General features: G+C 46.6%; 1 protein-coding gene across 4 annotated transcripts in view; it reads right to left on the bottom strand.

Moving 5' to 3' along the window:
- The window catches only part of LOC132382047 (kazrin-like), a 726,142-nt gene that overhangs the window by 62,894 nt on the left and 649,430 nt on the right, over positions 1–13,818 (bottom strand). For all 4 annotated transcript variants that reach the window (XM_059951869.1, XM_059951868.1, XM_059951871.1 and 1 more), the window contains 2 exons: positions 5,028–5,146; positions 3,377–3,608 (listed from right to left, as the gene is read on the bottom strand). In XM_059951869.1, the coding sequence (XP_059807852.1) occupies positions 3,377–3,608; positions 5,028–5,146 (351 nt within the window). The remainder of the gene's footprint in view (positions 1–3,376; positions 3,609–5,027; positions 5,147–13,818) is intronic.

Here is a 13,818-nt window from a genome sequence, read left to right as displayed (position 1 = left end):
TTTTACAAAAAAAGACGCTCTTCTTGACACGTTCCCCCAATCAAAAGTCTCTCTCTGTTATGGCAGAGAACATCCAAAGGGAAACCAGACCATCTCAGGTCTGCACGGCAACCTAATATGGCTGGAATGTGCACTGGAAGTTCCTGTTCCTCAATTTTTACCAGCAAGGGGATGACCCTTGATGGAGGTTGCCATTCATGCAAATTGAGAGCTGTTTACCGTCCAAGTTGAGATCTAAAGTGTTGGGGGAGCGACATGCCAGCCATCTAGGCGTGGTCAAAATGAAAGCTTTGTCTGGTGGCCTGAGATAGACCAGCAGATCAAGCAGCTTGCCATGCACTGCTAGGGATACAAACATGTCCATCAGAAAGGATCCAGAGGTGTCAGAACCACTTCCTGCCGTCCTAGAATCAGCTTCTACAACCACCATGGGGGGTGCCTCAGAACCCGAGATTGTTTTCAGAGCCACCTGTGCACTTCAAACATATTCTTTCTTTTTTTCTCACTCCCTCTCCCTCTTTCCCTCCTTCCTCTGTCGCTCTTGCTCTTCGTCAAAGGAAACTGCACACAATCGGAATTTTCAGGAAATCCCGAATACAAAAAAGTATCTTCAAAATATAGTCACTGTGGCAAAGCAGGAAACTAATGGACAGCGGGTTCCCACAAACAGCAATTATTAAATGACGAATATCTATTCCAGTCATGTTCACTATGGGATAAACATGCGTCGGTTCACCTGGCAGAACTCCCTTGTGCTTCGATTCTGTGTACCTCCACCCTGAAAGGGAAGCTGGGGTTGTGGAACAGAGTGATCTAGGAATAATGGTGCATAGCTCCCTGAAGGTGGAATCTCATGTGGAGAGGGTGGTGAAGAGGGCTTTTGGTATGCTGGCCTTTATAAATCAGAGCATTGAGTATAGGGGTTGGGATGTAATGTTAAAATTGTACAAGGCATTGGTGAGGCCAAATTTGGAGTATTGTGTACAGTTCTGGTCACCAAATTATAGGAAAGATGTCAACAAAATAGAGAGAGTACAGAGTAGATTTACTAGAATGTTACCTGGGTTTCAGCACCTAAGTTACAGAGAAAGGTTGAACAAGTTCGGTCTTAATTCTTTGGAGTGTAGAAGGTTGAGGGGGGAGTTGATAGAGGTATTTAAAATTATGAGGGGGATAGATAGAGTTGACGTGGATAGGCTTTTTCCATTGAGAGTAGGGCAGATTCAAACGAGAGGACATGAGTTGAGAGTTAAGGGGCAAAAGTTTAGGGGTAACACGAGGGGGAACTTCTTTACTCAGAGAATGGTAGCTGTGTGGAACGAGCTTCCAGTAGAAGTGGTAGAGGCAGGTTCGATTTTGTCATTTGAAAAAAAATTGGATAGGTATATGGACAGGAAAGGAACGGAGGGTTATGGGCTGAGTGCAGGTTGGTGGGACTAGGTGAGAATAAGCATTCGGCACAGACTAGAAGGGCCGTGATGGCCTGTTTCCATGCTGTTATTGTTATATAGTTTACATGGTTATATGGTTTTGGTAAGCATCTCATCTAAAATATTTTGATTATGTTCCTGAGATCTTGGAGCGAGGATTTGACCCACAACTGTCTGGCCAAAGACTGAAGCTGCAGTCACAGAGTTTCAGCTGCCGCCATTTACACAGTTTGTCTAAATCCCACCTCGTTCTCTGCAGTTACAGTGGGGCCATCTCATTGTCCCTCTCTAGGAACTGTGATCACTCACCCCCCATCTGCAAGGGCAAACATTACTTCTCCCAATTGAAGCCGGATCCTTCCTAAAGATTCAGGGCTGCCAGTTCAGTAAAACCTACATCAAACAGTGCAAGAAAATTCTACAGCCTCCTCATCAATTTAAAATTCAATTAAACCTCTAAATCCCCACAAACTGTTATGACAGTGTCTCACCTACTTAATCGCACCGTGTGCTTACACATTTCGTATGTGCCACTTGTCCCAGAGTGAGCTGTGTGTGGCAGCAATCAGAGAATTACAATGTTCAGAGCGGGCTGAGGGGGTAACACGGCAGGGACTCAGTTAAACTGCATGGGGGGATTATCCCATCGTGATTGATGGACAGAAGGATTTACATTGTCCGGGCTTTCAGGTATAAAATGACTGTATCCTTTGCATTCAGTGAATAAGACACAGGGTTCAGAGATGGGTGCAAACCAGGACAGTGGCAGGGACACAGCTAAGTGCCTGTCAGGCCCAGTCCCCTCTGCTAGAAAATGTAGAGAAATTGAGGTGCAGTGAAGAGGGGACTAATATAGACTGTGATTAAACCTTCCCAACTCGACCGACTGAGTGATCAGTTTGTAAATGTACCGGATTGTCTGGGTGAGCTAAGACCATAAGGCATAGGGGCAGATTTAGGCCATTCAGCTCATCGAGTCTGCTCCAACATTCCATAATGGCCAATTTATTATCCCTCTCAACCCCATGTTCCAAACTACTCCCTGTAATCTTGACACCTATATTAATTAAGAATTTCTTAAACTCCACTTTAAATAAACCCAATGACTCCGCAGCCATCTGTGGCAATTAATTCCACACATTCACCACCCTCTGGCTAAAGAAACTCCTCCTCATCTCCATTCTAAAGGGACATCCTTCTACTATAGGCCGTGGCACCACTGGAAACATCCTGTCCACATCCAATCTACCTCGGCCTTTCAATGAAATCCTCCCTCATTCTTCTAAACTCCAGTGAGTTCTGACCCAGAGTCACCAAACCTCATATGCTTCCTGAGATAATCCTCTTGAACCTCCTCAATGCCAGCAAAACTGCTCCCAATACTCTAATTGCCAATGCCTTATAAAGCCTCAGCATTACACCATCGCTTCTATATTCTAGTCTTGAAATGAATGCTAACATTGCATTAACACCAACTCAATCTGTGAGTTAACTTCCAGGGAATCCTGCACAAGGACTCCCTTTTCACCTCTGATTTCTGAACCATTTAGAAAATAGTCTACACCTTTATTCCCTTCTACCAAAGTTCATGGCCATAAACTTCCTGACACTCTATTCCATCTGTCACTTCTTTGCCTATTCTTCTAATCTGCCTGTCTTGCAGACTTCCTACTTCCTCAACACTAGCTGCCCCTCCACCTATCTTGTGTGTGCCAGTGGGGGGGGGGGGGGGGAATGGCGTGTTTGCACACACTGCTGAAGTGTTGTTGTGCAAGAATTGTGTTGGATGTGTGAATGTATTTTGTGTATATGGGTATATAATTGCTTTGTCGGTGTGCATGAATGTGTTGTGCATTGCTGTGTATGTGTGTATGTGAATGTGTACAATGTGCCTGTCTGTGAACACATGAAGATATTCAATGGTTTTTGGCAGTTCCCATTCTCACCTCTCTGTCAAAGTCCCACTGTCGAAACAGCTCAATGCCAAGCAGGATACTAATCTGATGAAATTTCTTCGACACGTTCAGGTATTTTTCCAGATCCCGTTTTGTCAGTGAGTTCAGCATTCGGCCGTCGATAAGGTGGTTATGGAATGCCTGTGAGTACTGCAGGAGGCCCACATCGTTCAACCATGCCTTGGCAACCCAGTGATGGTCCAGCTCTGAGGCCTTGGACAACCTGCAGAGAGAATAACAGCTCAGACAGCTCTGCCGCAATTACTGCTGATGGGGAATTTGCCTGACATTTACTGACACACACTGAGAGTTAGGATGCTTTCAAAGGGTAAAGAGCTCTGTGATTTTTATCAACTCTTCCAATCGGCTGCCTCCCTCAGGGGTTATGGGTAAAGTCTCATCAGAGATTTGTCTGGCTCACATTGTACTGCACGGGCAGTGCGGACAGTGATGTCAATTGATGTCTAGTTTTGTGTATAGGTCCTTCATTTACTTCTGGGAGTGAGAGCTCATAGAATTTGGTGCCACAAATACCCTGGAGCAGTCACTGTGATGATGGGAGGTGAGGACAGTGATAGTCTTAGGTCGGAGGACCAAGGGGGCCATCTCTTTTCTGAACTAAAATTATGAAGGGTATACGTTAGGTCACAGATTAGCCTTAACTGCTGTGAATGGTAGGGTAAAATATCTAAGACTGACTCAGGCTGTTTACCGAAGGAAAGAAAGAACTGTGTTTAATACGTGCCTTTTGGGACATCCTACAGTGCTGTACTTGGAGTATGTAGGAAACACAACAGCCAATTTGCACTCAGCAAGCTGCCCCCAATCACTGCTGTGGTAATGGCCACATAATCTGTTATTTTTTTTGTCAATGTACCATCATCGCTCAGCACGTCACCTGCAAGTGCAACAAGAAGCCTGCCTGAACCTGAGATGTGTGCTCACACTGAAGGCAGGGCTTCTGTAGATCCTCACGAGCCAAAGCAATGTAGCGTGTTTGCAGAAAGCGCAGACGGGACTCTCAGTTTATGTATGGCTGGGGCCTGCCAGTTAGGTTTCTACGGCAAAGTTTTCTTCATTCAGCCACAGAGGGGGATGATCTGGAGTGTTCAATCCTTTTCCTCCCACTGATGGGGGTTGACAAGTTGAGTTCTTCCAGCAGATTGTTTGTTGCTCCAGACTTCTACAACAGGCACCTGGTCCTCAAGCTCCATACCCCTGTGTCTATTGCTCTCCATCTAACCTTCTAGGGCAACTGCACTTGGGCCAAATACCATAGGTTAACCGAGGAAGGCTCATCTCCAATATCACCAGTCAGCTCAATCATCAGGTCCCAAATGTCACATTTACCCATAAACCAGTTCCTTGTACTTTATCTAAGAGGACAGGATGCAAAATTAATGTGTTTTGAGGACTAGAAGTTCTCACAATATTGAAAAAAAGGAAGAACAAGTGCCAACAACTTGCCAACCAAGGTAGAGTTGGCACATGAGGCGGAAGTGTCTCACCAAGGGCACTGAAGAGCACGTCCTACTTCTACTCTGATCCCAGATCAAGGCCTGTGCTAGAATTCTGGGGTCGGGTGGCTCTGGGGTGCCTCTGATTGGCCAAGGTTCACCGTTATCTCAGGGATGCTGCTCACCCCTTTCCATACTCTGCCTCGCGATAGTCCTCAATCGCCAGCCGCAGCTTACGCCGGTGCATCGAGCTGTTCACCCCCAGGCCGACCTCCAAGTCTTCGTCATTCAGGCTCAACAGGACCTGTGACAGAAAGGAGCAAGCTTTAGGAAAAAAAGTGAACAGAACTGCGTTTTGATTTGAGCTCAGACTGTGGTCATGGTGCGGAACCTAGACTGGGCCAAGCACAGTGGTCTGGAATGGAATCTGGATCAGACAAAGGGCAATGGTCTAGTCTGGCATATGGATCAGATCAGGTACAGACGTTAGGAATGGGCTCTGGTTTGGATTAAGGACAGTGGATTGGAATAGGCTGGACCAGATCATGGAAAGTAGGTTGGAGCAGAGATATTGGTCTGGAGCGCTGGAGTCTAGGCCACGCCCCTGTCATTGATCTGGATCAGCTATGAACTGCATTATGGAGTGGGGTCTGGACTGACATTTGGACAGATCCATGGGTAGGTAGTGGCTGGAGAAGAGCTGGGGCTGGAGCCTGGCTGGAACATGAAGTGCAGTGAACAACAGAGCCCAAGTTTGGCCAATTAGAAGGAACTTGGGCTTCCTATTGGATAGAACCAACAGTCCAAAAATGTGTTGTTAGAATGGAGTGAAGAGGACACTTGGTTAATTAATTAATCCCAAGAACTCAGTTGGATTAGGGAATCAGTTATCTAAATGAAAGAGCTGGAACAGTGGAATTTACCACATTGCATTTAGTGTGGTACTGTGCATTCTCAACCAACCATTTCAATTCCCCATCGTGTCTCTGGGTGAGGCCTTCTTAACCAGCCAGTGGTGAAAGTCGAAGAATATTGAGTCTTTATTCAAAAGAGCCACAATGATAAAGAATGTTACAAAAGTGAATGCAGGGTTTGGCCTACACAGGTAGGCAGCATTTAGGGAATAAACAGTCAATGTCTTGGGGCAAGACCCATCAGCAGGACTGGCAAGGAAGGAGGCAGAGGGTGGGGGAAGAGCACAAACTCATTTGAACTGCCTTCTTCACCGCAGTCACAGGCAGCTAGAGTTCCCAGCACCCTCCAGCAGATGGCTCTACCGCTCTGGATTCCTGGTGCTCCTCTGTCCGTGATGACACTGGTGTACTTTGATTGGACAGCAGTCGAGAACTCGCCAAGAGCGGACCCATCTTGCTCATGTGCCCACCACTGGGGACAGAAATTCCTCTTCATCACATTCTTTTCCAGTGAAGACCACACAAATGAAATCACTTCTGCTCCATTAGTCCAGCCAGCCAGCATCTCCCAGTGGCCAGCTGTTTTGAATCCACCTTGCACGCCCACACTGAGACATCTGTCCACGGGCTCCTCCACTGCCAGGTCACGTCCAAATGACAGTTAGCAGGAAAACATATTGTATTCCGCCTGGGCTGCATCCAGCTTGCATTAACCGCTGCCCCTCTGTCCCTTTCCCACTATTTTTCTTTATTCACTCTCCTCCTAATCCAACTGACTCACATCACCCAATGTCTTTCCCCTCCCCCACCTTCTCCATCTGACCATCACCCAGTCACTCTGCCCACTGGTCCCCTGCTACACTGTCCTCCCCCATCAGATTCCATCATCTTCAGTCCATTTTCACTTCCACTATCACTTCCCGGCCTCTGATATCATTCCCACTCTCTTATGCCTATCACTCCCTCACTTGGATCCACCGATCATATGCCTGCTCTTGTTCCGGCCCTCCCTCCAGCTTTTTATATTGACTTTCTCCCCTTTTTCTTTCTATGTAAGGATCTGAACCCAAAATATCAACTGTCCATTTCCTTCCACAGATGTTGCCTGACCCTCTGAGATCTTCCAGTTCATTTTATGTTGCTCCCAATTCCAGCACCTTCAGTCTCTTGTGTCTACGTACTGGAAGGGCCTTGAGCACTAGGGATAAAGACCAAGTGATGGAAAGTGGAACTAGACAGAAGAGCTCTCTTACGACAAGTGATGGGTCTGTGATCTCATGTATTGTGCAGAACAGTACTTTGGATTCTTCTTCATCTACCCAGATTCTGAGTACCTCACTCCAGAGTGAGGAGACAGGTTAGTGTCTGAAGTCAAGGGGTCCTGGGTGAAGGGATCCTGGTGGGTGGGGAGGACTACTAAGCAGATGGGTTGGGTGAGCATGCAGTTGTAGTTGGGTTGCACTTTAGTAACCATGGTGGCTGGTTCTCCATTGGAACACTGGAGGATTAAGCAGTAAGTTCAAAGTAAATTCATTATCCAAATAATCACCTTTACATCACCTTGAGATTCATTTCCTTGCAGGCATTTACAGAACAATTACATAAACAATGACTGACAAGCAACCATGGACAAGTCAAAATAATATTGAGATTATGAATTATAAAGAGCCCCTGGAAGTGAGTATGTGGGTCATGGAATCAGTTCAGAGTACTGGTGAGAGCCACACTGATTCAGGAGCCTTTGACGATGGTCACTGCTTTCTTGTGTAAGCGTTTCATGTAAATTTACTCAGGGGTGCGGAGGGTTTTGTCTGGGATGGACTGGGCTGTGTCCACCACTTTCTGTCGTCTTTTCTGTTCCTGGGCACTGGTGTTTCCATACCAGGTATGATACAACTGGTTAGGATACTCTTCACTGGGCATTTGTGGATGTTAAAGTAAACTTCTGAGAATTCAGAGGTAATGTTGTTTCCAAGGTTCATTTTATTATCAAAGTACGTATGCAGAATACAACCCTGCAATTCGTCTTCTCCCGATAGCCACAGGAACACCAGAAAAAGAAACAAAACTCACGAACCTCAACCCTCCCTCACACAAAATCTAGCAGATTGCTCACCTGGAAGGCAGCTAAAATATCAAATCCCTAAACTCAAAACCCTCCCATGCAAAAATGAACAGTGACAATTCAAACTGCCAACCCCTCTCTTGCACACAAAAACCTAACAGGTTGCTCACATGGAAAACCACTCAACAAGAACATCAGACCGACAATTTTCAACCTCTCCCTCCAGCAAAAGAGTAACACATCGTCCACCCGCCAATCGCCAGCAACAGAAAGCTGAAGGAGGCTAATACAAAACTACAGTCCACACCGATAATCACACATGTTTCGGAATTTCAAGAGCAGCCCCAGTCAGCATTGAGGAGAGCGACGGCTCAAATCAGTCCTTCTGTGTGGAGTGACTTCCAGCATAACGTGGCCTCTCGACCTCTGGCCTGATGTGGCCTCCCGTGAAGAGGGACCACTGACCTGACGTCCCGTGAAGAGGGATCACTGACCTGACCTCCCGTGAAGAGGGACCACTGACCTGACCTCCCGTGAAGAGGGACCACTGACCTGACCTCCCGTGAAGAGGGATCACTGACCTGGCCTCCCGTGAAGAGGGACCACTGCCAACCTCCTGTGAGGAGTGACCACTGCCAGCCTCCCGTGAAGAGGGACCACTGACCTGACGTCCCATGAAGAGGGACCACTGACCTGGCCTCCCGTGAAGAGGGACCACTGACCTGACCTCCCGTGAAGAGGGACCACTGACCTGGCCTCCCGTGAAGAGGGACCACTAACCTGGCCTCCCGTGAAGAGGGATCACTGACCTGACGTCCCGTGAAGAGGGACCACTGCCAGCCTCCTGTGAGGAGTGACCACTGCCAGCCTCCCATGAAGAGTGACCACTGACCTGGCCTCCCGTGAAGAGGGACCACTGACCTGGCCTCCTCCACATTCACCTCAATGTTTCAATCTTCCTCGAAGCTTCAGTTGGTCAGAAATGGAGTCGACCATGGCCCTGCACCCCATCTCTGATCTTCTGCTCGAAACAACTCGTGCTTGCAGTCCTCTCCTGGAATTCTTTTGGCGACAGCAAAGCGCTAGATCACTCGATTGAGCTCCAAACAGTAAATCGCAGGGCTCCAACAGTTTCCGAACCACAGTGAAGATAAAAAGAATAAATGGAAGGCGGAGAAAAACTGAAATAATTGACTCTCTGGAAAATGTTGACAGAGGAGTCATTGTTCACTGGTGCCATCTTGACCGGAAACTTGGGAAGTCAACAGTTTCTTCTTTGTGATGACACTTCAAGTTCAACGCTCAAAGTGCAATTTACTTTCAGAGTACATACATGTCATCACATACAACATTGAAATTATTTTTCCTGTGGGCATACTTAGTAAGCCTATAGAACAGTAACTATAAACAGGATCAATGAACAACAAATTGTGCAAATACAGATATAAACAAATAGCAATAAATAACGAACATGAAATAGCAAAATAAAGAGACCTTAAAGTGAGACCATCGGTTATGGGAACACAGAAGTAGAATGAGTGTAGTTATCCCCTTTTGTCCAAGAGCCTGATGGTTGAGGGGTAGTAACTGTTCTTGAACCTGGTGGTGCAAGTCCTGAGGCACCTGCACCTTTTACCTGATGGCAGCAGTGAGAAAAGAGCATGCCTGGGTGGTGAGGATCTTTGATGATGAATGTTGCTTTTCTATGTCAATGTTTCATACAGATGTGCTCAGTGGTTGGGAGGGTTTTACATGTGATGTACTGGGCCGAATCCATTACCTTTTGTAGAACTTTCTGCTCAAAGGTATTGGTGTTCCCAAACCAGGCCATAATGCAGCCAGTCAGCACACTTTCTACCACACGTCTATTGAAATTTGCCAAGATTTTTGATGACATGCCAAACTTCTACAGACTCCTGAGGAAGTAGAGGTGCTGATGTGCTTTCTTTGCAATTATATTTATATGATGGGTCAAGGACAGGTCCTCTGAGATGGTGACAGCCAGGAATTTAAAGTTGCTGACCCTCTCCACCTCTGATCCTCTGATGAGGACTGGCTCATGGACCTCTGGTTTCCCAAAGTCCACAATCAGTTCTTTGGTTGTATTGACATTGAGTGAGAGGTTGTTGCTATTACACCACTCAGCTAAATTTTCTATCTGATTCATCACCACCTTTGATGTGGCCCACAACAGTGGTGTCATCAGCAAACTGGTATCTGGTGATGGAGCTGTGCTTAGCCGCACAGTCATAAGTGTAAAGTGAGTAGAGCAGGGGGCTAAGCACACAACCCTGTGGTGCTCCTGTGCTGATGGAGATTGTGGAGGAGATGTTCTGCCAAACCAGACTGACAAGGGAGTTGTGCAAGTTATATGTTGATTTCAGGATAAATCCACTGATATGTTAATGCCAAAGAATTTAAAGCTTCTGAACCTCTCCATCTCTGATCTCCTAATGACGACTGGCTCATGGGCTTCCAGCTTCTTCCTCTTATAGTCGACAATCAGCTCTTAGGGTTTGCTGATGCTGAGTGAGGGTTTGTTGTCGTGGAACCACTCAACCAGATTCTCAATCTCCCTCCTCCGATATTCATCATCATCTTCGATTTGGCCAACAATAATGGCGTTGCCAGCAAACTTAAGTGCAGTACTGGAGCTGTACTTAGCCAAGTGTAATTTGAGTAAGTCAGCCTTGTGATGCACCTGTGTTGATGGTGAGTGTAAAAGAGATGTTGTTGCCAATCTTCACTAACTGGGATTTGCAAGTGAGGAACTTGAGGATCCAGTTTCACAGGGAGGTATTGAGGTCAACAAATTTCATGATATATGCCAGTGATATTAAACCTAATTCTGATTCTGTCTCTGCTCCTTAGGTTTTGGAGCTTAATGATGAGTTTTGAGGGGATGTTAGTACTGAATGCTGACCTGTAGTCAATGGATAGCATCCTGACGTAAGCATCTTCATTGATCAGGTGACCGAGAGCTGAGTGATGAGCCAATGAAATGGCATCTACTGTTGACCTGCTGTAACAGTGGGCAAATTGGAAATGGTCCAGGTCACTCTTCAGGGAGGAATTGATATGCTTCATGAGGAACCTCTTGAAGCACTTTGATTTGAGTACTACTGGATGATAGTCATTGAGGCAAGTTACCAAAGATGGTAAAAGGCAGGAAGTTTAATGGAATTATGTGGGGTAAGTTTTATTTTACACAGAGAGTGACAGGTAGTCCAGGTTCATCAATGCATTTGACTCTAAGCTAATCACTGAGAATGGCTATGAAGATATCAATTCAGGGGCAAAAGGGATATACAATAAATGCTGGCCTTGGCAGTGACACTGGATTCAAATAAAATCTGTACCAATTACCTCTATTGTAGGACAAATATTTAACTGCGGTTAGAGTTAGCTCCTTCTTCCTTCTCCAAGTCTAATGCCGTTATCATTCACCAAACTACATTTGTTTCACCTGTCTGTGGAGGCCTCGAATCTTCCCGGAACCTGGGGCAAAAGAATCGTATTTCCCGATCTCAGCACAACCAGCTGGGGAAACATCAATATAAGTGACGCACTGGACTCTTCCCGTGCACACAGTTCAGACTGACCTCTCAAGCCCTGCACCCTGAAACGTATCAACACAACTCCGGCCCTTGCGCTTACACTGACTGCAGGCTGGCTGTTAACTAATGAACAAATCTTCAGCTGCAGCAGAGCTCCATGTCGTTGCCCTGGCGGTTTTTCAACCATTCGGCATAGTCTCTCCTCACCACGAGGTGAAACTTTACCTTCTGCTCTTAAGGCCTACAGAAGTGAAAAGCCTCTTATTATTACCTTGTAAACGTACTTTGAGACTAATCTGTATAAACGGTGGCTTAAAGAATTCCAACATTAATTTTCATACATAATGGATGTAAAACATAATGATGGAACCCACTGCAGGTTCAACAATCCCTTGGGCTCTGATTATTTACACTGATCTCAGTCTGATTACACTGGGTTTATATTCTGGAAATGTTAAAACAATCATCAGGAACTCTCAGTGCAAGTGCTGTCTGGAAAAATAGACTATATCTATATTCCTTTTCAGGAAAACTGTAGGATATCAGATCAGCTTCAGCCTCCTGTCACTGAAGGGTGTGGGTAGACTTGGCCCTCAGTGAGTAGAGGACAGCTTTAGTTCCAACCATTTTATTTAAGACGTGGTCTCTATCCCATGGTGGGGGTTTCGGTGGCCTCTGCTGTGAAGAGTGAGGAGATGGGATATCCCAGACCCTCTGAAAAAAGGGTTGGCTTAGTGCTGGCTTCCAGAGTGAAGGTGTGGGATAATCTTAGCTATAAGCAGCTCCCAGTCTAGCAGGCATGAAAGGGGCGTATGGGAGTACCAACCTTGATGAGGGGTTGAGTGGGTGCAATCCCAGCAAGGTGTTGGGGTGGTCACTCCTGAAGAGTGAGGGATTTGAGAAGGCACTCCCACTCCCATAAAGTGAGGGGTTGGGGTGATTACCCTCAGTGAGTGAGGGATTGGAGAAGGCACTCCCATAGAGTGAGGGGTTGGGGTGATTACCCTCAGTGAGTGAGGGATTGGAATAGTCACTGCCAGTGCGGGAGGGGTTTAGGGGGTCAATTCTAATGAGTGAAGGATTACAAAGGCCACTTACACTGATAGGGCATGGGTTTAAGGTGGTCCCCTGCCCCTTACTGAGGGACTGGGCTGATCACAGCCCAGTGAGTGAGGGGTTGGGGGTGATTACCCTCACTGAGTGAGGGATTGGAGAAGAAATTCCCTTAAGAGTGAGGGGTTGGGGTGATTACCCTCAGTGAGTGAGGGGTTGGGGTGGTCTCAAGCAGTAATGGGTTGAAACAAGGATTACTGATTGAAGTCCATTTAAGTAAAACAGTAAAACTGACAGTGAGCTCAGTGCTATAAAGGTCTTGATGTTCTACTCCACATTTCCTCTCCTCCGTACTCTTCCTTCATCCACACTTGGTAGATCCCATTTCCCACACAAGTACCTCAGCATGGAGATCAGCACCACCCCTCCGCCCTACAACCCACGAGCAATGAATATCTGAGCTCGACGTGGTCTTACCCCTCACAGCCGGTGACCTTCAGTCAACTCCAGGGGTCTCAATAACTAACGACCATACATGGCAGAGAAACAGGTTGAAGATGAAGTGCAATTCACAGTGCCTGCTCATCCCGTCCTTTCAATCTTCGGTAACCCTTAACTGTTGGCTGCGTGAATTCCCGAATATGAGAAAAGACGGGGGTTGGAGCTGAGATGGGAAGCGTTCAGATTTCTCTCTCTCTCTCTCTCTGACGTACACCATGAACCACTGTGTTCCAGCAAAGGGTCAAGCCAGTTTCTGCTGCATATGAGCCCGTCTATTGGGCCACTGCAGGATACTGGAGCTTGGACATGGCTAAATATGTGGTTTTGATTTCCTGTCTCAAGTATTTCATGTTCTGGTCATAGCTTGATGCTCAAGTCCAACTGTATCAACTCAAACACAATTACCTCCACTGTACGGAGCAACTGCTACATCACTGGAGATGCTGTCCTCAGCTGGAAATGTAAAAGACACAGTAACACTGCTTCAAAGAAGGTCTGGTGTTCCTAGCCTTCCAGCCAATACTCATTGGTCATCAGCATCATTATTATCTTGCCTTGACTGCTACTAAACCATGGATGAGAGGGGGTGTGGAGGCCGACGGTCCAGGTGAAGGTAGATTGCACCAGGTAGGTGGCCAGGTTGCCATAATCAAGATGGGCCAAAGGGCCTGTTTCTGTGGTGTAGTACTCGACCACGATTCACTGGAATACACTCAGCTGATGAACCATGCTAAAAACTGCAGTCCTTCCTTTACCATATGTTCAGAACGACAGGCGATTGATTGGGAATTTAAGCAGATCGTGGTGTCCATTCCCTTCGGAGATTATCAGTGGCCAGTGTGGTCACAATTCCAACCTGCACAACAAGCAGGAGCAGGCAGAGGCC

The sequence above is a fragment of the Hypanus sabinus genome, chromosome 27 (assembly GCF_030144855.1).
Source record: "Hypanus sabinus isolate sHypSab1 chromosome 27, sHypSab1.hap1, whole genome shotgun sequence".
Lineage (NCBI taxonomy): Eukaryota > Metazoa > Chordata > Chondrichthyes > Myliobatiformes > Dasyatidae > Hypanus > Hypanus sabinus.
This window is presented reverse-complemented; position numbering and strand designations above follow the sequence as displayed.